Source organism: Ostrea edulis, chromosome 8, assembly GCF_947568905.1.
Source record: "Ostrea edulis chromosome 8, xbOstEdul1.1, whole genome shotgun sequence".
NCBI lineage: Eukaryota > Metazoa > Mollusca > Bivalvia > Ostreida > Ostreidae > Ostrea > Ostrea edulis.
Window position 1 is genome coordinate 44,592,610 of NC_079171.1, and position 14,958 is coordinate 44,607,567.

A 14,958-nucleotide genomic window follows, 5' to 3' on the forward strand; every position below is an offset into this window, starting at 1 on the left:
AGCCGAGTAGTTCAGTAGGTTAGCATGTCGACTGCTGAACTGTAGATTGCAGGTTCGAATCCAGCAGGATTTTAAATTTGTTCAGATTGTTTTCTACTAAAACTGCATTTCTTGACTAAATAAAGTAAATTTGAAGGTTTCCACTTTCAAAATATTGTTTTACATATCCTCCAAATCCACATCAAATTCCTCTGGTGTAGCATACCTCCTTAAAAAGCTGTACTTGTGTAAATAGGATGCCTTGCGTAGCAATCTGATTGACTGAATCACTGACATCAGTGACCCTTTTCACAAAACATCTTACAATTAAGATGAAAATTCTAAAACACTGTAATTCTTTTCCAATTCTTCACTCATATATTTCTATATGAACGAAACTTAAGTATATACATAGGAGAAAAAACTTGCATTCTTACAAAATGAAATGACTTAGGGCGAACGAATAAAACGCATCACTGGCATCAACAAAAATGAAATTGCAAATTTTAACATAATTTCTTTATCTAAGAATAGACCTCGGTTGCTGTGTACCGTATACATATTTGGAGGATTGGAATCCAAGGGCATAGCACAAACCACGAACACATTGCAGAATACAAAAAATAAAAGTACTTGAATTTCAATGGTTAAATTCCGTGGTGGGTCTAAATGAGAAAACCGGCCTTTTTCTTACACGTAAAGAATAGCAACCCCTCACTTCGTGTCTATTGTATACTATGAAAATAGAATTTGTAATTATACTGGTAAAACAGTCTCTCTACAGAACGTTCAACGAACGACAACCAAACAAAAACAGTTGTACCCTGTAACCAGAAGTTTGTTTTTTATTTCTTTCACTCTAGAAATTGTTTTTTATATTTGTACATGCACTTGGGAAAAAAAAGATATTTCACTATAAATTAATGTACATTTGAATATATTCCACGCGTCTCAGTTGCTTCAAAATATAATTCACTAGTGTCATAGGCTTAGGAACACATTTCAGGAGCAAATTATCATGTACTTAAGACCGTATTGTAGTAGTGATTCTGAGGTACCTTCCTACTTTTCAACATTACCAATCTGATTCCACATCGTACATAGGAGTAGATCATAGTACGGATTTGTTACCTTAAAGTTAAATTACAATTTTATTAACACCGCAAATATTTTATTTCCTGACTTTTTTGTCTAATGATAGGATCTTAGATGTTTCATATACTTGTAAAGTTTGAAAAGCTACAAAATACTCTCTCTCTCTCTCTCTCTCTCTCTCTCTCTCTCTCTCTCTTACAACCCCACGTAAGAATGCTTAACGATTCAGTTCATTTACCCACATATATAAATACAAATATGATGGTAGAAAGTCTCAATTTAATATGAAAGCTCTTAATAATTTTACAAGTATGTTTTCAATTTTCATCCCGTAGGGATCCAGGTAACAAGAGGTTCTCAATATCCCTTGCTTGTTGTAAGAGACGATTAAATGGAGTATGGTCCTTTGGATGAGACCGTAAAAACCGATGTTCCATGTCACAGCAGATGTGCCTCGATAAAGATCCATCCCTGCCCGGCGCCGATTATGATCCTAAATTTTACAGCCATACACAGGCAATGGTGACGTCTCCATGTGAGTGAAATATTCTCAAGACGGACGATAAACAATATTCAATCAATCAATTTTCAGCCAATTTTCTTATAGATACAGTGATGCATATTGAAGAAAGATCTCATTTGGCCCCTTCGTTTCACCATACAATATATTCTATAATTAGTAACGATAACGGACCGGTCTCCTACAATTCCTGAAGTCTGTCCTCATGAAATTCCACGGGTTTATTCCAAAACGTAGGAAGTAAAAGTATATACCATAGAGTAGCCTCCTGCTCGGCGACATTGGTTGTCGTAGGAGAATGTACGCGGTTTCTGTCAAATAAAGAAATGAATATCAAAATAAGATTGTACAGTTAGAATGTTCTCATTAACAAGGCTTTAATATTTTCCTTTCTCATTACTGTCATGTAACTGAAATTATGCGTGTGAAAGATGCCCTGTGGTGAAACATTCGGTGTACCACCACGATCATGGGGGTGTTCATGGGTACCCCTGTTATTGTAATGAAAACATGAAAATGTGAGTCCATTCTTGTAATTGACACATACAAAGCGTCATTATACCATTGATTAGCATATATGTGAAATCAATCCCTCAATTTTCTAGATTAATACAGAGAACACAAGTACAGATTCAATTATTCGAACGAACATTGTACATACAGCAAATCAATTATGTGCACCATCCTGTTTATCATAGAAATCAATGGTATTTCATCGGAATACTAGTATATCATAATTTATCAACAGGTGTACCTTAATTGCAAATAAAATGCAACCCCTAACACCTTGAACAATATGTTAGTTTAGAAATAAATTTCAGTTTTAAAAAATTCATGAGGGTATGAATTGCAACGGTTCAAAGTTGGTACTATGGATGAGAGAGAGAGAGAGAGAGAGAGAGAGAGAGAGAGAGAGAGAGAGAGAGAGAGCGTTACTTTGATATGAATCACAAAATCAATAGACACACGGAATAAAAATTCTGTACCATAATTGATGAGGAGAATCATTGAATGTAGGAAAATTCATATTCAATAAATGCTGATTTATTAACTCTGTGACAGAGTTGTATTGGCTCGTGTCAACTGTTGAACCAATGCACATGACAGATGTTAAGTTCTAATGATTTTTGTCATTTCAAGCAAACGTTTTTGAAATAAACATTACTCAGTGAATTTACCACAGGAACCCAGAGGAAAGAAACTTTGGACTTTTTTCTGTTCATCATAAAATCATGTGACCATTAGTTTACTTCGTGAACTCTTTGTGTGTAACGTGATGTAAATGCGTATATCATTCTGTGTAACGTGATGTAAATGCGCACATCATTGTGTGTAACGTGATGTAAATGCGTATATCATTGACTTGAAAACGCATTCTAACGTTATTTGGATCTGTTTTATGTGAATATGTTCAAAGAAATGTGTTTTGTCACAATTAAGGGGGGGACGATGATCTCCAGCATTGTAGAAAACATGCGTCATTTAATTTCTCCAATGCTGGCATCCGCCATATCCCTTATACTGAAAATAAAAGCACACTTTATTGTTTGATTATCGAAATATTCGATCATCTGTCACCTACCGACTTTGAATACCCCTAGTTGGTTACAGGAATACACCACAGCATAGTTATTATAATCCGTTTTTACGACCCAGTAGTTTCCCCCGGGTAGCACAGGTGTGGCTGAAATTAAATCAATACTGTCAAACGAATAATCATCAGTACAATGCTGCGAAACAACTACAACATCAGCACAATATTGTTACACTACAACATCAGCACAATATTGTTACACTACAACATCAGCACAATATTGTTACACTACAACATCAGCACCATATTGTTACACTACAACATCAGCACCATATTGTTACACTACAACATCAGCACAATATTGTTACACTACAACATCAGCACAATATTGTTACACTACAACATCAGCACAATATTGTTACACTACAACATCAGCACAATATTGTTACACTACAACATCAGCACAATATTGTTACACTACAACATCAGCACAATATTGTTACACGACAACATCAGCACAATATTGTTACACGACAACATCAGCACCATATTGTTACACGACAAAAACATCAGCACAATATTGTTACACTACAAAACATCAGCACAATATTGTTACACTACAACATCAGCACAATATTGTTACACTACAAAACATAAGCACAATATTCTTACACGACAAAAACATCAGCACAATATTGTTACACGACAACATCAGAACAATATTGTTACACTACAACATCAGCACCATATTGTTACACGACAAAAACATCAGCACAATATTGTTACACGACAAAAACAACAGCACAATATTGTTACACTACAAAACATCAGCACAATATTGTTACACTACAACATCAGCACAATATTGTTACACGACAAAAACATCAGCACAATATTGTTACACTACAACATCAGCACAATATTGTTACACTACAACATCAGCACAATATTCTTACACTACAAAACATCAGCACAATATTGTTACACTACAACATCAGCACAATATTGTTACACTACAAAACATCAGCACAATATTGTTACACGACAAAAACATCAGCACAATATTGTTACACGACAAAATCAGAACAATATTGTTACACTACAACATCAGCACCATATTGTTACACGACAAAAACATCAGCACAATATTCTTACACGACAAAAACAACAGCACAATATTGTTACACTACAAAACATCAGCACAATATTGTTACACTACAACATCAGCACAATATTATTACACGACAAAAACATCAGCACAATATTGTTACACGACAAAAACATCAGAACAATATTGTTACACGACAAAAACAACAGCACAATATTGTTACACTACAACATCAGCACAATATTGTTACATGACAAAAACAACAGCACAATATTGTTACACGACAAAAACAACAGCACAATATTGTTACACTACAACATCAGCACAATATTGTTACATGACAAAAACAACAGCACAATATTGTTACACGACAAAAACAACAGCACAATATTGTTACACTACAACATCAGCACAATATTGTTACATGACAAAAACAACAGCACAATATTGTTACACGACAAAAACAACAGCACAATATTGTTACACGACAAAAACAACAGCACAATATTGTTACATGACAAAAACAACAGCACAATATTGTTACACGACAAAAACAACAGCACAATATTGTTACACGACAAAAACAACAGCACAATATTGTTACACGACAAAAACATTAGCACAATATTGTTACACGACAAGAACATCAGCACAATATTGTTACACGACAAAACCATCAGCACAATATTGTTACACTACAACATCAGCACAATATTGTTACACGACAAGAACATCAGCACAATATTGTTACACGACAAGAACATCAGCACAATATTGTTACACTACAACATCAGCACAATATTGTTACACGACAACATCAGCACAATATTGTTACACTACAACATCAGCACAATATTGTTACACGACAACATCAGCACAATATTGTTACACGACAAAAACATCAGCACAATATTGTTACACTACAACATCAGCACAATATTGTTACACGACTACAACAACAGCACAATATTGTTACACGACAAAAACAACAGCACAATATTGTTACACGACAAAAACAACAGCACAATATTGTTACACGACAACATCAGCACAATATTGTTACACGACAAAAACAACAGCACAATATTGTTACACGACAAAAAACAACAGCACAATATTGTTACACGACAAAAACAACAGCACAATATTGTTACACGACAAGAACATCAGTATTATACAATCTTTTACATTCTCTTTGTATTTTTCCCTCCAAAGATTATAGCATTCATGAAATTCCACGGTTTACGGTAAGTCTTACGTACAGCGACTGTAGGTGAGTTGTCCTCTGGCCGGATCATTAATTGGGTCAAAGACTTCTCCAAGACCTACCAATGTTACCGGTCGACCCTTTCTGATGATAAAAGAAATAAAATAATTGTAGTTACGAATAACAATAGAGAATTGGCATGAAAGCTAACCCTGGAAATACAACAGTAAATCATGTTTATAGCGACGTGATGGGGACAAACAATTACAGTAAAACACGATTATAGTGAAGTGCTGGGGACAAACAATTACAGTAAAACACACTTATAGTGAAGTGCTGGGGACAAACAATTACAGTAAAACACACTTATAGTGAAGTGCTGAGGACAAACAATTACAGTAAAACACGCTTATAGTGAAGTGCTGGGGACAAACAATTACAGTAAAACATGCTTATAGTGAAGTGCTGGGGACAAACAATTACAGTAAAACATGCTTATAGTGAAGTGCTGGGGACAAACAATTACAGTAAAACACACTTATATGGAAGTACTGGGGACAAACAATTACAATAAAGCACACTTATAGTGAAATACTGGGGAAGAAAATTACAGTAAAACACTCTTATAGTGAAGTGCTGGGGACAAACAATTACAGTAAAACACACTTATAGTGAAGTGCTGGGGACAAACAATTACAGTAAAACACACTTATAGTGAAGTGCTGGGGACAAACAATTACAGTAAAACACACTTATAGTGAAGTGCTGGGGACAAACAATTACAGTAAAACACACTTATAGTGAAGTGCTGGTGATGAACAATTACAGTAAAACACACTTATAGTGAAGTGCTGGGGACAAACAATTACAGTAAAACACACTTATAGTGAAGTGCTGGGGACAAACAATTACAGTAAAACACACTTATAGTGAAGTGCTGGGGACAAACAATTACAGTAAATCATGCTTATAGTGAAGTGCTGGTGATGAACAATTACAGTAAAACATGCTTATAGTGAAGTGCTGGGGACAAACAATTACAGTAAAACACACTTACATGGAAGTACTGGGGACAAACAATTACGGTAAAACACACTTATAGTGAAGTGCTGGGGGACAAAAAATTACAGTAAAACACTCTTATAGTGAAGTGCTGGGGACAAACAATTACAGTAAAACACACTTATAGTGAAGTGCTGGGGACAAACAATTACAGTAAAACACACTTATAGTGAAGTGCTGGGGACAAACAATTACAGTAAAACACACTTATAGTGAAGTGCTGGTGATGAACAATTACAGTAAAACACACTTATAGTGAAGTGCTGGGGACAAACAATTACAGTAAAACACACTTATAGTGAAGTGCTGGGGACAAACAATTACAGTAAAACACACTTATAGTGAAGTGCTGGGGACAAACAATTACAGTAAATCATGCTTATAGTGAAGTGCTGGGGGACAAACAATTACAGTAAAACACGCTTATAGTGAAGTGCTGGTGATGAACAATTACAGTAAAACACACCTATATTGAAGTGCTGGGGACAAACAATTACGGTAAAACACACTTATAGTGAAGTGCTGGGGGACAAAAAATTACAGTAAAGCACACTTATAGTGAAGTGCTGGGGACAAACAATTATAGTAAAACACACTTATAGGGAAGTACTGGGGACAAACAATTACAGTAAAGCACACTTATAGTGAAATACTGGGGAAGAAAATTACAGTAAAACACACTTATAGTGAAGTGCTGGGGACAAACAGTTACAGTAACACACTCTTATAGTGAAGTGCCAGGGACGGACAATTTTGATTTTTTATGCTGTAGTTTTTAGTAAATTGGTATTATGTTTGAAAACAAGGAATAAACATCACTGTAAGCGCGAATTCATTATAAACATATCCGCTGTAGCTGTGTTTTACTGTATATAGTTATAATCTTATTTTTAAGTGGGTCATACACATGTACGTATACCAAAGGGACTCGATTCATGAACCTATACAACATTATTATGACACCACAAATTAAAAATCTACACATCTACTTTTCAATCATATATGATTCACTTGAATTTATGAGTTGGTTTTTTGTTTATTATTTATTCATTTATTTTTGCCTGGTAGTTAAAAACAAATCCATAAATGTAGAAGGCATCCGTACGTTCGTTTCTGGTTTGCAATTGGACACATTAGGATTAATTTTCTCAATAAAGGTATAATTGAATTTTCAATGTTTTTAACAATATTACCAAAATTCCGCAAATAATTTTGTTTTGTTGCAGGGTAAATTGGACATTTCAAAAAATCTTAATCACAGCACTTCAGCAAATGCTTTCATTTCTAACCTCTGGGCAATTCGAGTCTCTTCTATCTCAAAAGCCCAACAGATGAAAAATTCTTTTCCATAAAATATACAAGTTACCCATATAATATGGCCAGTGTTTATACTGTGAACCTTCGGATTACCGGGTAAAATAGGGAGGTTAAAATCAAAATTCACTCAAAACTAATCTCATGAAAGATTCACAGGTACCATGGTACCTGTGAATGACGTCCCTTCTATTGATTCCAAACCTTCTGATGATCTGCAACACTTCCTACCTGATCCCCTCAGTAACAACTTGAAGCGTATTGTCTGGGTTTGGGCTGTAAGTTGATCTTGCACACGTGACTCCGTCTAGTTCCTTCAGATAGAACCTCGCATATTCGTACCAAGTTCCAAGATACTGAAATGTAAAAATTTTCATTTTTTACTCTTGGTTTTAGATTGGGATTACAAAATGAAATGTATGCAACTGGCTGGTTCAGTGATACCCTCTCTTTAAAAAAGAATATCCATCTGTCTAGGAAATTCTGTGTGGGACAAGCTTAGTTGAAATTGGATCGATGGTTCTTAGCTAGAGGTCAAAAATGTAAAACGTTTACAGACAATATACCATGGACTAAGTTCAATTTGAAAAGTTACTCAGCTAAAAACGACGGCAGCTATAATTACATATATGCTTTCGGATGTCAAAATTAGAAGAAAAGCGGGAAATACGTTTTTAATCTTTAAATTTCACTTGAAATCAAAAATCATTCGGAACTAATTTAAACCGTTTTCATATTTTAGCTCTTAGTACAGTTTATTAAAAAAAAAATTCATTTCAAATACATGAGGGTATGAACTGCGACGCTTTACGCCTGTTTCATGAGGCGCGTCATATACTTGATATCATGAATTGAATAGATATTGATCATACTTTTTTCGAATTAAAAATATGCCTACAAGATATATAGAAAAGCCATTCAAGTTACTAGTACTACAAATTGTATGAAGTACTTACGAGTTCGAGCTGAAATGGCATTACGGTGGGAATGTCTCGACAAAAGCCGAAAGTATACACTTGCCCATAAACAGCTGGAAAACACAGAACAATTCCGAAGAGTGCATTAACGAGGTTCATCTTTGGTAGAAAGCGTCTCAGCGTGTGCAGTGAGTAACAATTTAGTGTCAGTACACTCTGTATATATACATACTTCCAAGTCGTCCTAGATGGGTGGGGCTGCAACTTAATGCACAAAAAGTTTCCATTTTTACAAAACGTGAAGTTATAAAAAATGATTAGATTTATAGAGATATATTATTTTAAAGTATAATATCATCTGTATCAATGCCTGATCTATCTTTTTTATTGGAACAGCTTTGACAAATCAAATTAATCATTGTCTTTATCGAGCCTCTGTCATTTTACGTATAAACAAAAGTTACACTGTGATCAAATGCCCCTTCGAATTTCACGATGGATGCGTACATCTCCTTGTTTGACATATTTAAGATGGGAACATCGTCTGAAAAATGTGCATTTCTCCACGGAATGATACGAGGCAAATTGTTATCACAGGAAGGAATTATACTTCGAATTTTTCTCTTAAAACATGGTATGGGTCATTTTTCCTCTGTGTCAGTCGTAGCGTTACAGTCCAAAATATCGGGATAGAGGGTGGCACATCTTATTTTTTAAATGATGGTATTGTGATGTGATATTTCAGGAAAGTCAACATATAATTAAAGCCAATTTTTTTTATACTTGGTACAGAACATACATATTTTTTTCTTTTTATGACATAAATACGTTCAAGTTGCAAGCGATGCAGCTGGTAAAATGAAAACCAAGAATTACACTTTTATCAATATATTACATGTATTTCAAAAAGACCTATAACTACTACTATTAAGTACTATAAAGACCTATAACTACTACTATAAAGTACTATAAAGACATAACTACTACTATAAAGAACTATAAAGACCTATAACTACTACTATGAAGTACTATAAAGTACTGTTGATTTGAGAGAATGGGTCTTTTTCAAATACAATGTACATGTACAATTGTAATTAATGAAATCTATGGATCAAAATCAGATGATTGGAAACTGACTTCTCGTGTGCCACCTTCTGTAGAAACCTTACTTATGAGATCAAATTTCTTTTTTGAAAATAAAATAGCCATATCTTAAGGGGACCCAACTACGTGAGCGCTATTTGTTGCTCTCGCAATCAACTCTTTATCATCACTGTTCGTTATCTTCACCTTCCAACACAATTCGTCTCTTTTGGTTTTACTAACATACTATGAACCACCTGGCACTGATATCGGTTCATTTTAATTATTCAGTCTTCGAATGTTACATTTGTATATTTCATTTCGAAAGTGTCTATTGTATGTAAATAAAGATGACATCATCTGAAGGATTAAAAACTTGCAAATATATAATGGAGAAGCAGGTCCCTTAACATGTGTTTGTTAATATCTCGGGTTTGAGAAACATCAGTGACTCACACTGTTAATGAAACCTATATGCAAGGTGAAGATAACGAACAGTGATCAATCTCATAACTCCTACAAGCAATACAAAATAGATAGTTGGGCAAACACGGACCCCTGGACACACCAGAGGTGGGATCAGGTGCCTAGGAGGAGTAAGCATCCCCTGTTGACCGGTCACACCCGACGTGAGCCCCATATCCTGATCAGGTAAACGGAGTTATTCGCAGTCAAAATCAGTGTGCCAAGAACGGCTTAACAATCGGTATGAAACACGTCAGACAGCATTTGACCCAATGCGAGGTTGTATTGACGAACTAGATCGTTATAACGACCACAGAATTTGCGAAATGCTGACTTCAATCGAGACTGTTGAAATCCCTGTACCATCAACATGTATGGATCTATTGATGTTAAATCCTCGCTATCAATCAAAGGCAACATTGCATGTCTGTTTCCAGACAAATCATAAAAGAAATATATCAAGATATAAATGATGGTCATTCATTGTAGATGACAAAAATGCAGCTGGAATCAAGGAAAGTTTGTTGATATATGAACTCATTCTTGAATAGAAATGACAGATATTATAGAAGTACACAACAGCGGTCTCCCCCCCCCCCCCCACCCCTCAATGTTATTACAAAAAAACAAACGATATACTACTGTCGTAAAATGAAATGATTATCTCGGAATGGTTTTTTTTTTTTGTTTATAACCTATACTTGTGTAAATAGGATGCCTTGCGCAGTAATCTGATTGACTGAGTCACTGACATCGTAACCTAGATATAAATGATTAAGGGGCTAACCAATAAGAAAGATGACTTCCATCAATGCAAATGAAATTGCAAATTTTAATATAATTGTTTTATTTAAAAATAAACCTTGGTTTCTGTTTATACATATTTGGAGGATTTGAATCCAAGGTCATGTCACAAACCACGAAAACATAACAGATTACAAAAAAATAAATTAATTACCTGAGTTTCCGTGGTTTCATTCGCTGTAATATGTAGGCAATGTGCAATTTTCCATGTGGACAGTCTCTTAACAGGATACGTGCACACTACAGGAAATCTTGAGAAGAATATTTCCAAGATTTTAAAGAAAAATATTCAGAAAACTTTAAAACTTTAAACCATTTCGCATCCCAATACCCGGCTTACTAAATCATGGTTTGTACAAACTATAGAATCTATATTGCTTAAAAATAAAAAACAAAACTTTCTTGTACATTTTAATTTTCTGAATAAGGTACAGTTTAACAAGAGCACCCCAATGAGCAAGAACACGGCCTTTTATTTGACGAAAATAAACGAGAATAGGGATTGTCTTTGTCAAATTTGGTGAAATTGACTCCAAACGTTCATGAGAAATGGGTTAAGAAAATTGGAACAATTTAAGGAAAACCAACAGATATCGTAAACATTTTGATAGGGTAAAAAAAAATACTTGCACGTATCTAAGGTTACGTTTTATAATAGCAAACAAAGTTATAGCGGGAAATATGTCAAAAGCGGAATGAAAATATTGTACGGAAGAACCAGTCATATTCCGTCCGATGGAGTGTATGAGTGTGTGGATGGGAGGGTGGGGTGAGAGAGAAATGACAATATTCTGTACTGCGGGCCTCCTACATTTTTCCATTCTCATTGGGTTTATTTATTATAACGTTAGTCGACGATGACTGATGACTCATTACAGTATATATATTATACAATATACATGTATAACTACAAACAACTCCGATAACTCACTGATGACTGCGATGTGTTGTAAACTTTTAGCAACATCTTTATTTTCAGTACATGCACTTGCTCCAAGCTCTTTTCATTCTTGAAAAGGAATTCTATATTTCATATCATTAAAAGTGCAGGTAGCCCGCATATACCTGAACTCTTGCTTATAAGTAGGGCTTATTGAAGCGTTCCAAAAATAAACTGTCAAATCATAATGAGTTGACGTCACGCGAAATTACCAATTGGCAAATGTATAGTTAAGGAATGCCACCGCTGTCTGAACGTAAATCTGCTTACTATGTGGTGTGTTACAGCCATTGCTTGATGTGGTACTCTGATTACATGATGTGGAACCTTCATTATATGATGTGGTGATAATTATACAGCAGCCGATCTATATGTGGTTGTGTTAGAAATTATGCATGGGAAAAAGAGAAAAAAAAATTATTTCGTTAGAATAATTCCTAATCAATAGCATTCATTTATCAATAATGTGCATACAAAGGTTTGATTCAGAGCTTTTAAAAATATAGAAATATATATGTAAGTCTTCATTACTGTAATCAATATGTTTTAATTTTGGCCGGGGTGCACAATGTGCAAATGGCTTATGAAATGGTGAACGGCGCCCACGGGTGGGAGGGTGGACCTGTAATAGGGTACCTACTTTGTGTAATCAACTCTCACACCTCTTTCTTGATGTTCCTCAAACTATGTACAGTTGTCATGGGTACATTAAAGATATTCATGTGTCTTTTTTTAAAGTGATTAGACATATTTCAGAAAATGTCATATGCATTGAGTCATTTTTAAGCGTGTCTGAAATAGACATGTAATCAACTCCTTTTACAGCATTTATTTGACATCCTTCAGACATTGTACAGCTGTTAAGTAAGCATTGAAAATGTGTATGTGTCTTTTTGGAAGTAATAGGACATTCATTGAAAAATTTACATGTACATGATGTAGCTGAACTTTTTTTAAACATGGTACCTACTTTGTGTAACCAACCCCGCGCATAGCTTTTACTTGACATTCCAAACCTTGTATGTTATAGACATTATAAAAACAATGAAGATATGAATATGACATTTTAAAATTGCTTCTGTTTCGTTTTCACTTTTTGAAAAAGATATATATTTAACATATGTCATTTTCCAGTATGCTTTGTATCGCTGTCTATATGATGAATAGCACATTTCAAAGCAACCCGACCAGAACTGTTCTTGAATCGATTTTTATTCATTATCAAATAAATTTTATGAATGTACGATTTTATACGGTTTTTACAACCAGTAACAACACCCCAACACCCCCCGGAATGGCAGTGTATAAAATATAGAAGCAACTCATCACGAGTTTCCAGATACTAATCTAATTCATGAATTTATAAAAACAACTTACAGTTTGTATTTACGTTTGAATATGCTATATACACCTGCAAATAATTTATCTACCCTGTTAACCTAATCAAGATATAGGGCTCACTCTACATGACTATGGATCTTTTGGTTGTTGCTTTGGTTAAAATCTGCCATCTGCAAATCAGAGTTGCAGAGAGGTACATCATAGCCAATCCAGTAAATGATATTGCCATCATCGCGTGACATAGATACGCGTCTTGTCATGGTACTTTATTTATAAACAACATGTATAAGACACATTGCCAAGCACATTTCTGAAACATGTTTGGTTTCTACAATCTATTGAATCTCAAAATCAAATTAATATTCATGTTTGCTTCATTTGCATTCCATCATGATGGTACTTCCAGATTTTAAAAATAATTTTACCTTCTTCAATACAAATTGCTTAATAAGCATTGGCGGATTTCAATTTAGAGAGGCGTGTGGAAATATTAGAGAGACAAGGTGTCTGTTCGTTGTCTTTGTTTCAGTTCGACCTCATCGACGGGAGAACATCATTTTGATAATGAAATCTGGTGTAAACTAATAGAATTTTCAAGTACACATGCTACTGTCTAATTGGAAATAAGTAATGTTTCAGTTTTTAAGCTTCACCCAATCATATTTGATAACACTCTCTGTGTCTTGCCTCGACCTGTTTGACGTTATCTCTGAACTTCCTCTATATACATGTAACACTTGTAACAGGGCATATATATGAGAAAAGAAGAGATAATTACACAGATAACCACAGGTGAAAGGGGAGCTTAGAGCGTACCATTCAGCCATGGATTGCGATGATGCTCTAAATGATTTTTTAACTTCCAATCTTCCATTTTTCTCAATAGACATTTACTACTAATAATAAAATTAATGGAGGAACCCAATAAATCTTTCTTTGCTTATGATTGATTGATTGATTGTATATTGTTTAACGTCCCTCTCGAAATTATTTCGCTCATATGGAGACGTCACCATTACCGGTGAAGGACTGCAAAATGTAGGCCTATGTTTTGCGCTTATGGCTATTGAGCAGGGAGGGATTTTTATCGTGCCACACCTGCTGTGACACGGGACCTCGGTTTTTGCGGTCTCATCCGAAGGACCGTCCCATTTAGTCGCCTCTTACGACAAGCAAGGGGTACTGAGGACCTATTCTAACCCGGATCTCCAGGGGATTTCATTGCTTATGAAAATAACAAATAATGATCATCATCAAAAGAGAGGCAGGCCCCTGATTGTACGTGCCTGTTATATGATGTGTGCTATAACTATTGTCATTACATGATGTAGAACCGGGGAAGACTGTTGTTTCTGGTTAACTTGGTGTCGATTTTCTCTAAGTCACAAGCGGTCCTCTATCAACAGGCCTAGACGAGGAGCTAAATCCGAGTCTGTTTAACATTGGATATTCCCTATAGTCACTTTCTTTTCTTCAAAACGCCGAATTAAATACTGTACATTTATTTCTTCCAATACGGACTCCATTACCCCGTTTCCGGAGGAAGCCATGTTTTCTATGTAAAACAGAGAAATGCTTTTCATTTTCCG

At 35.0% G+C, this 14,958-nt stretch overlaps 1 protein-coding gene across 1 annotated transcript; it reads right to left on the reverse strand.

Annotated features, from left to right (window-relative positions):
• Positions 1-1,336: 1,336 nt before the first annotated feature.
• LOC130049096 (apolipoprotein D-like) lies at positions 1,337-8,927 on the reverse strand. The gene is made up of 5 exons (XM_056146224.1): positions 8,776-8,927; positions 8,051-8,175; positions 5,499-5,587; positions 3,177-3,278; positions 1,337-1,905 (listed from the first exon to the last, which is right to left on the reverse strand). Exons 1-5 carry the CDS (start codon positions 8,893-8,895, stop codon positions 1,751-1,753), a joined length of 591 nt encoding a protein of 196 aa, XP_056002199.1. The 5' UTR covers positions 8,896-8,927; the 3' UTR covers positions 1,337-1,750.
• Positions 8,928-14,958: the final 6,031 nt, after the last annotated feature.

What these genes read in the sequence shown, in the direction of transcription:
- LOC130049096 (XM_056146224.1), bottom strand. Translation starts at nt 8,895, where the DNA reads ATGAACCTCGTTAATGCACTCTTCGGAATTGTTCTGTGTTTTCCAGCT. An exon ending in ACAACTCACCTACAGTCGCT is followed by an intron (nt 3,279 to 5,498) that starts GTACGTAAGACT and finishes ATTTAATTTCAG; the next exon opens with CCACACCTGTGCTACCCGGG. An exon ending in ACTAGGGGTATTCAAAGTCG is followed by an intron (nt 1,906 to 3,176) that starts GTAGGTGACAGA and finishes TTTATTTGACAG; the next exon opens with AAACCGCGTACATTCTCCTA.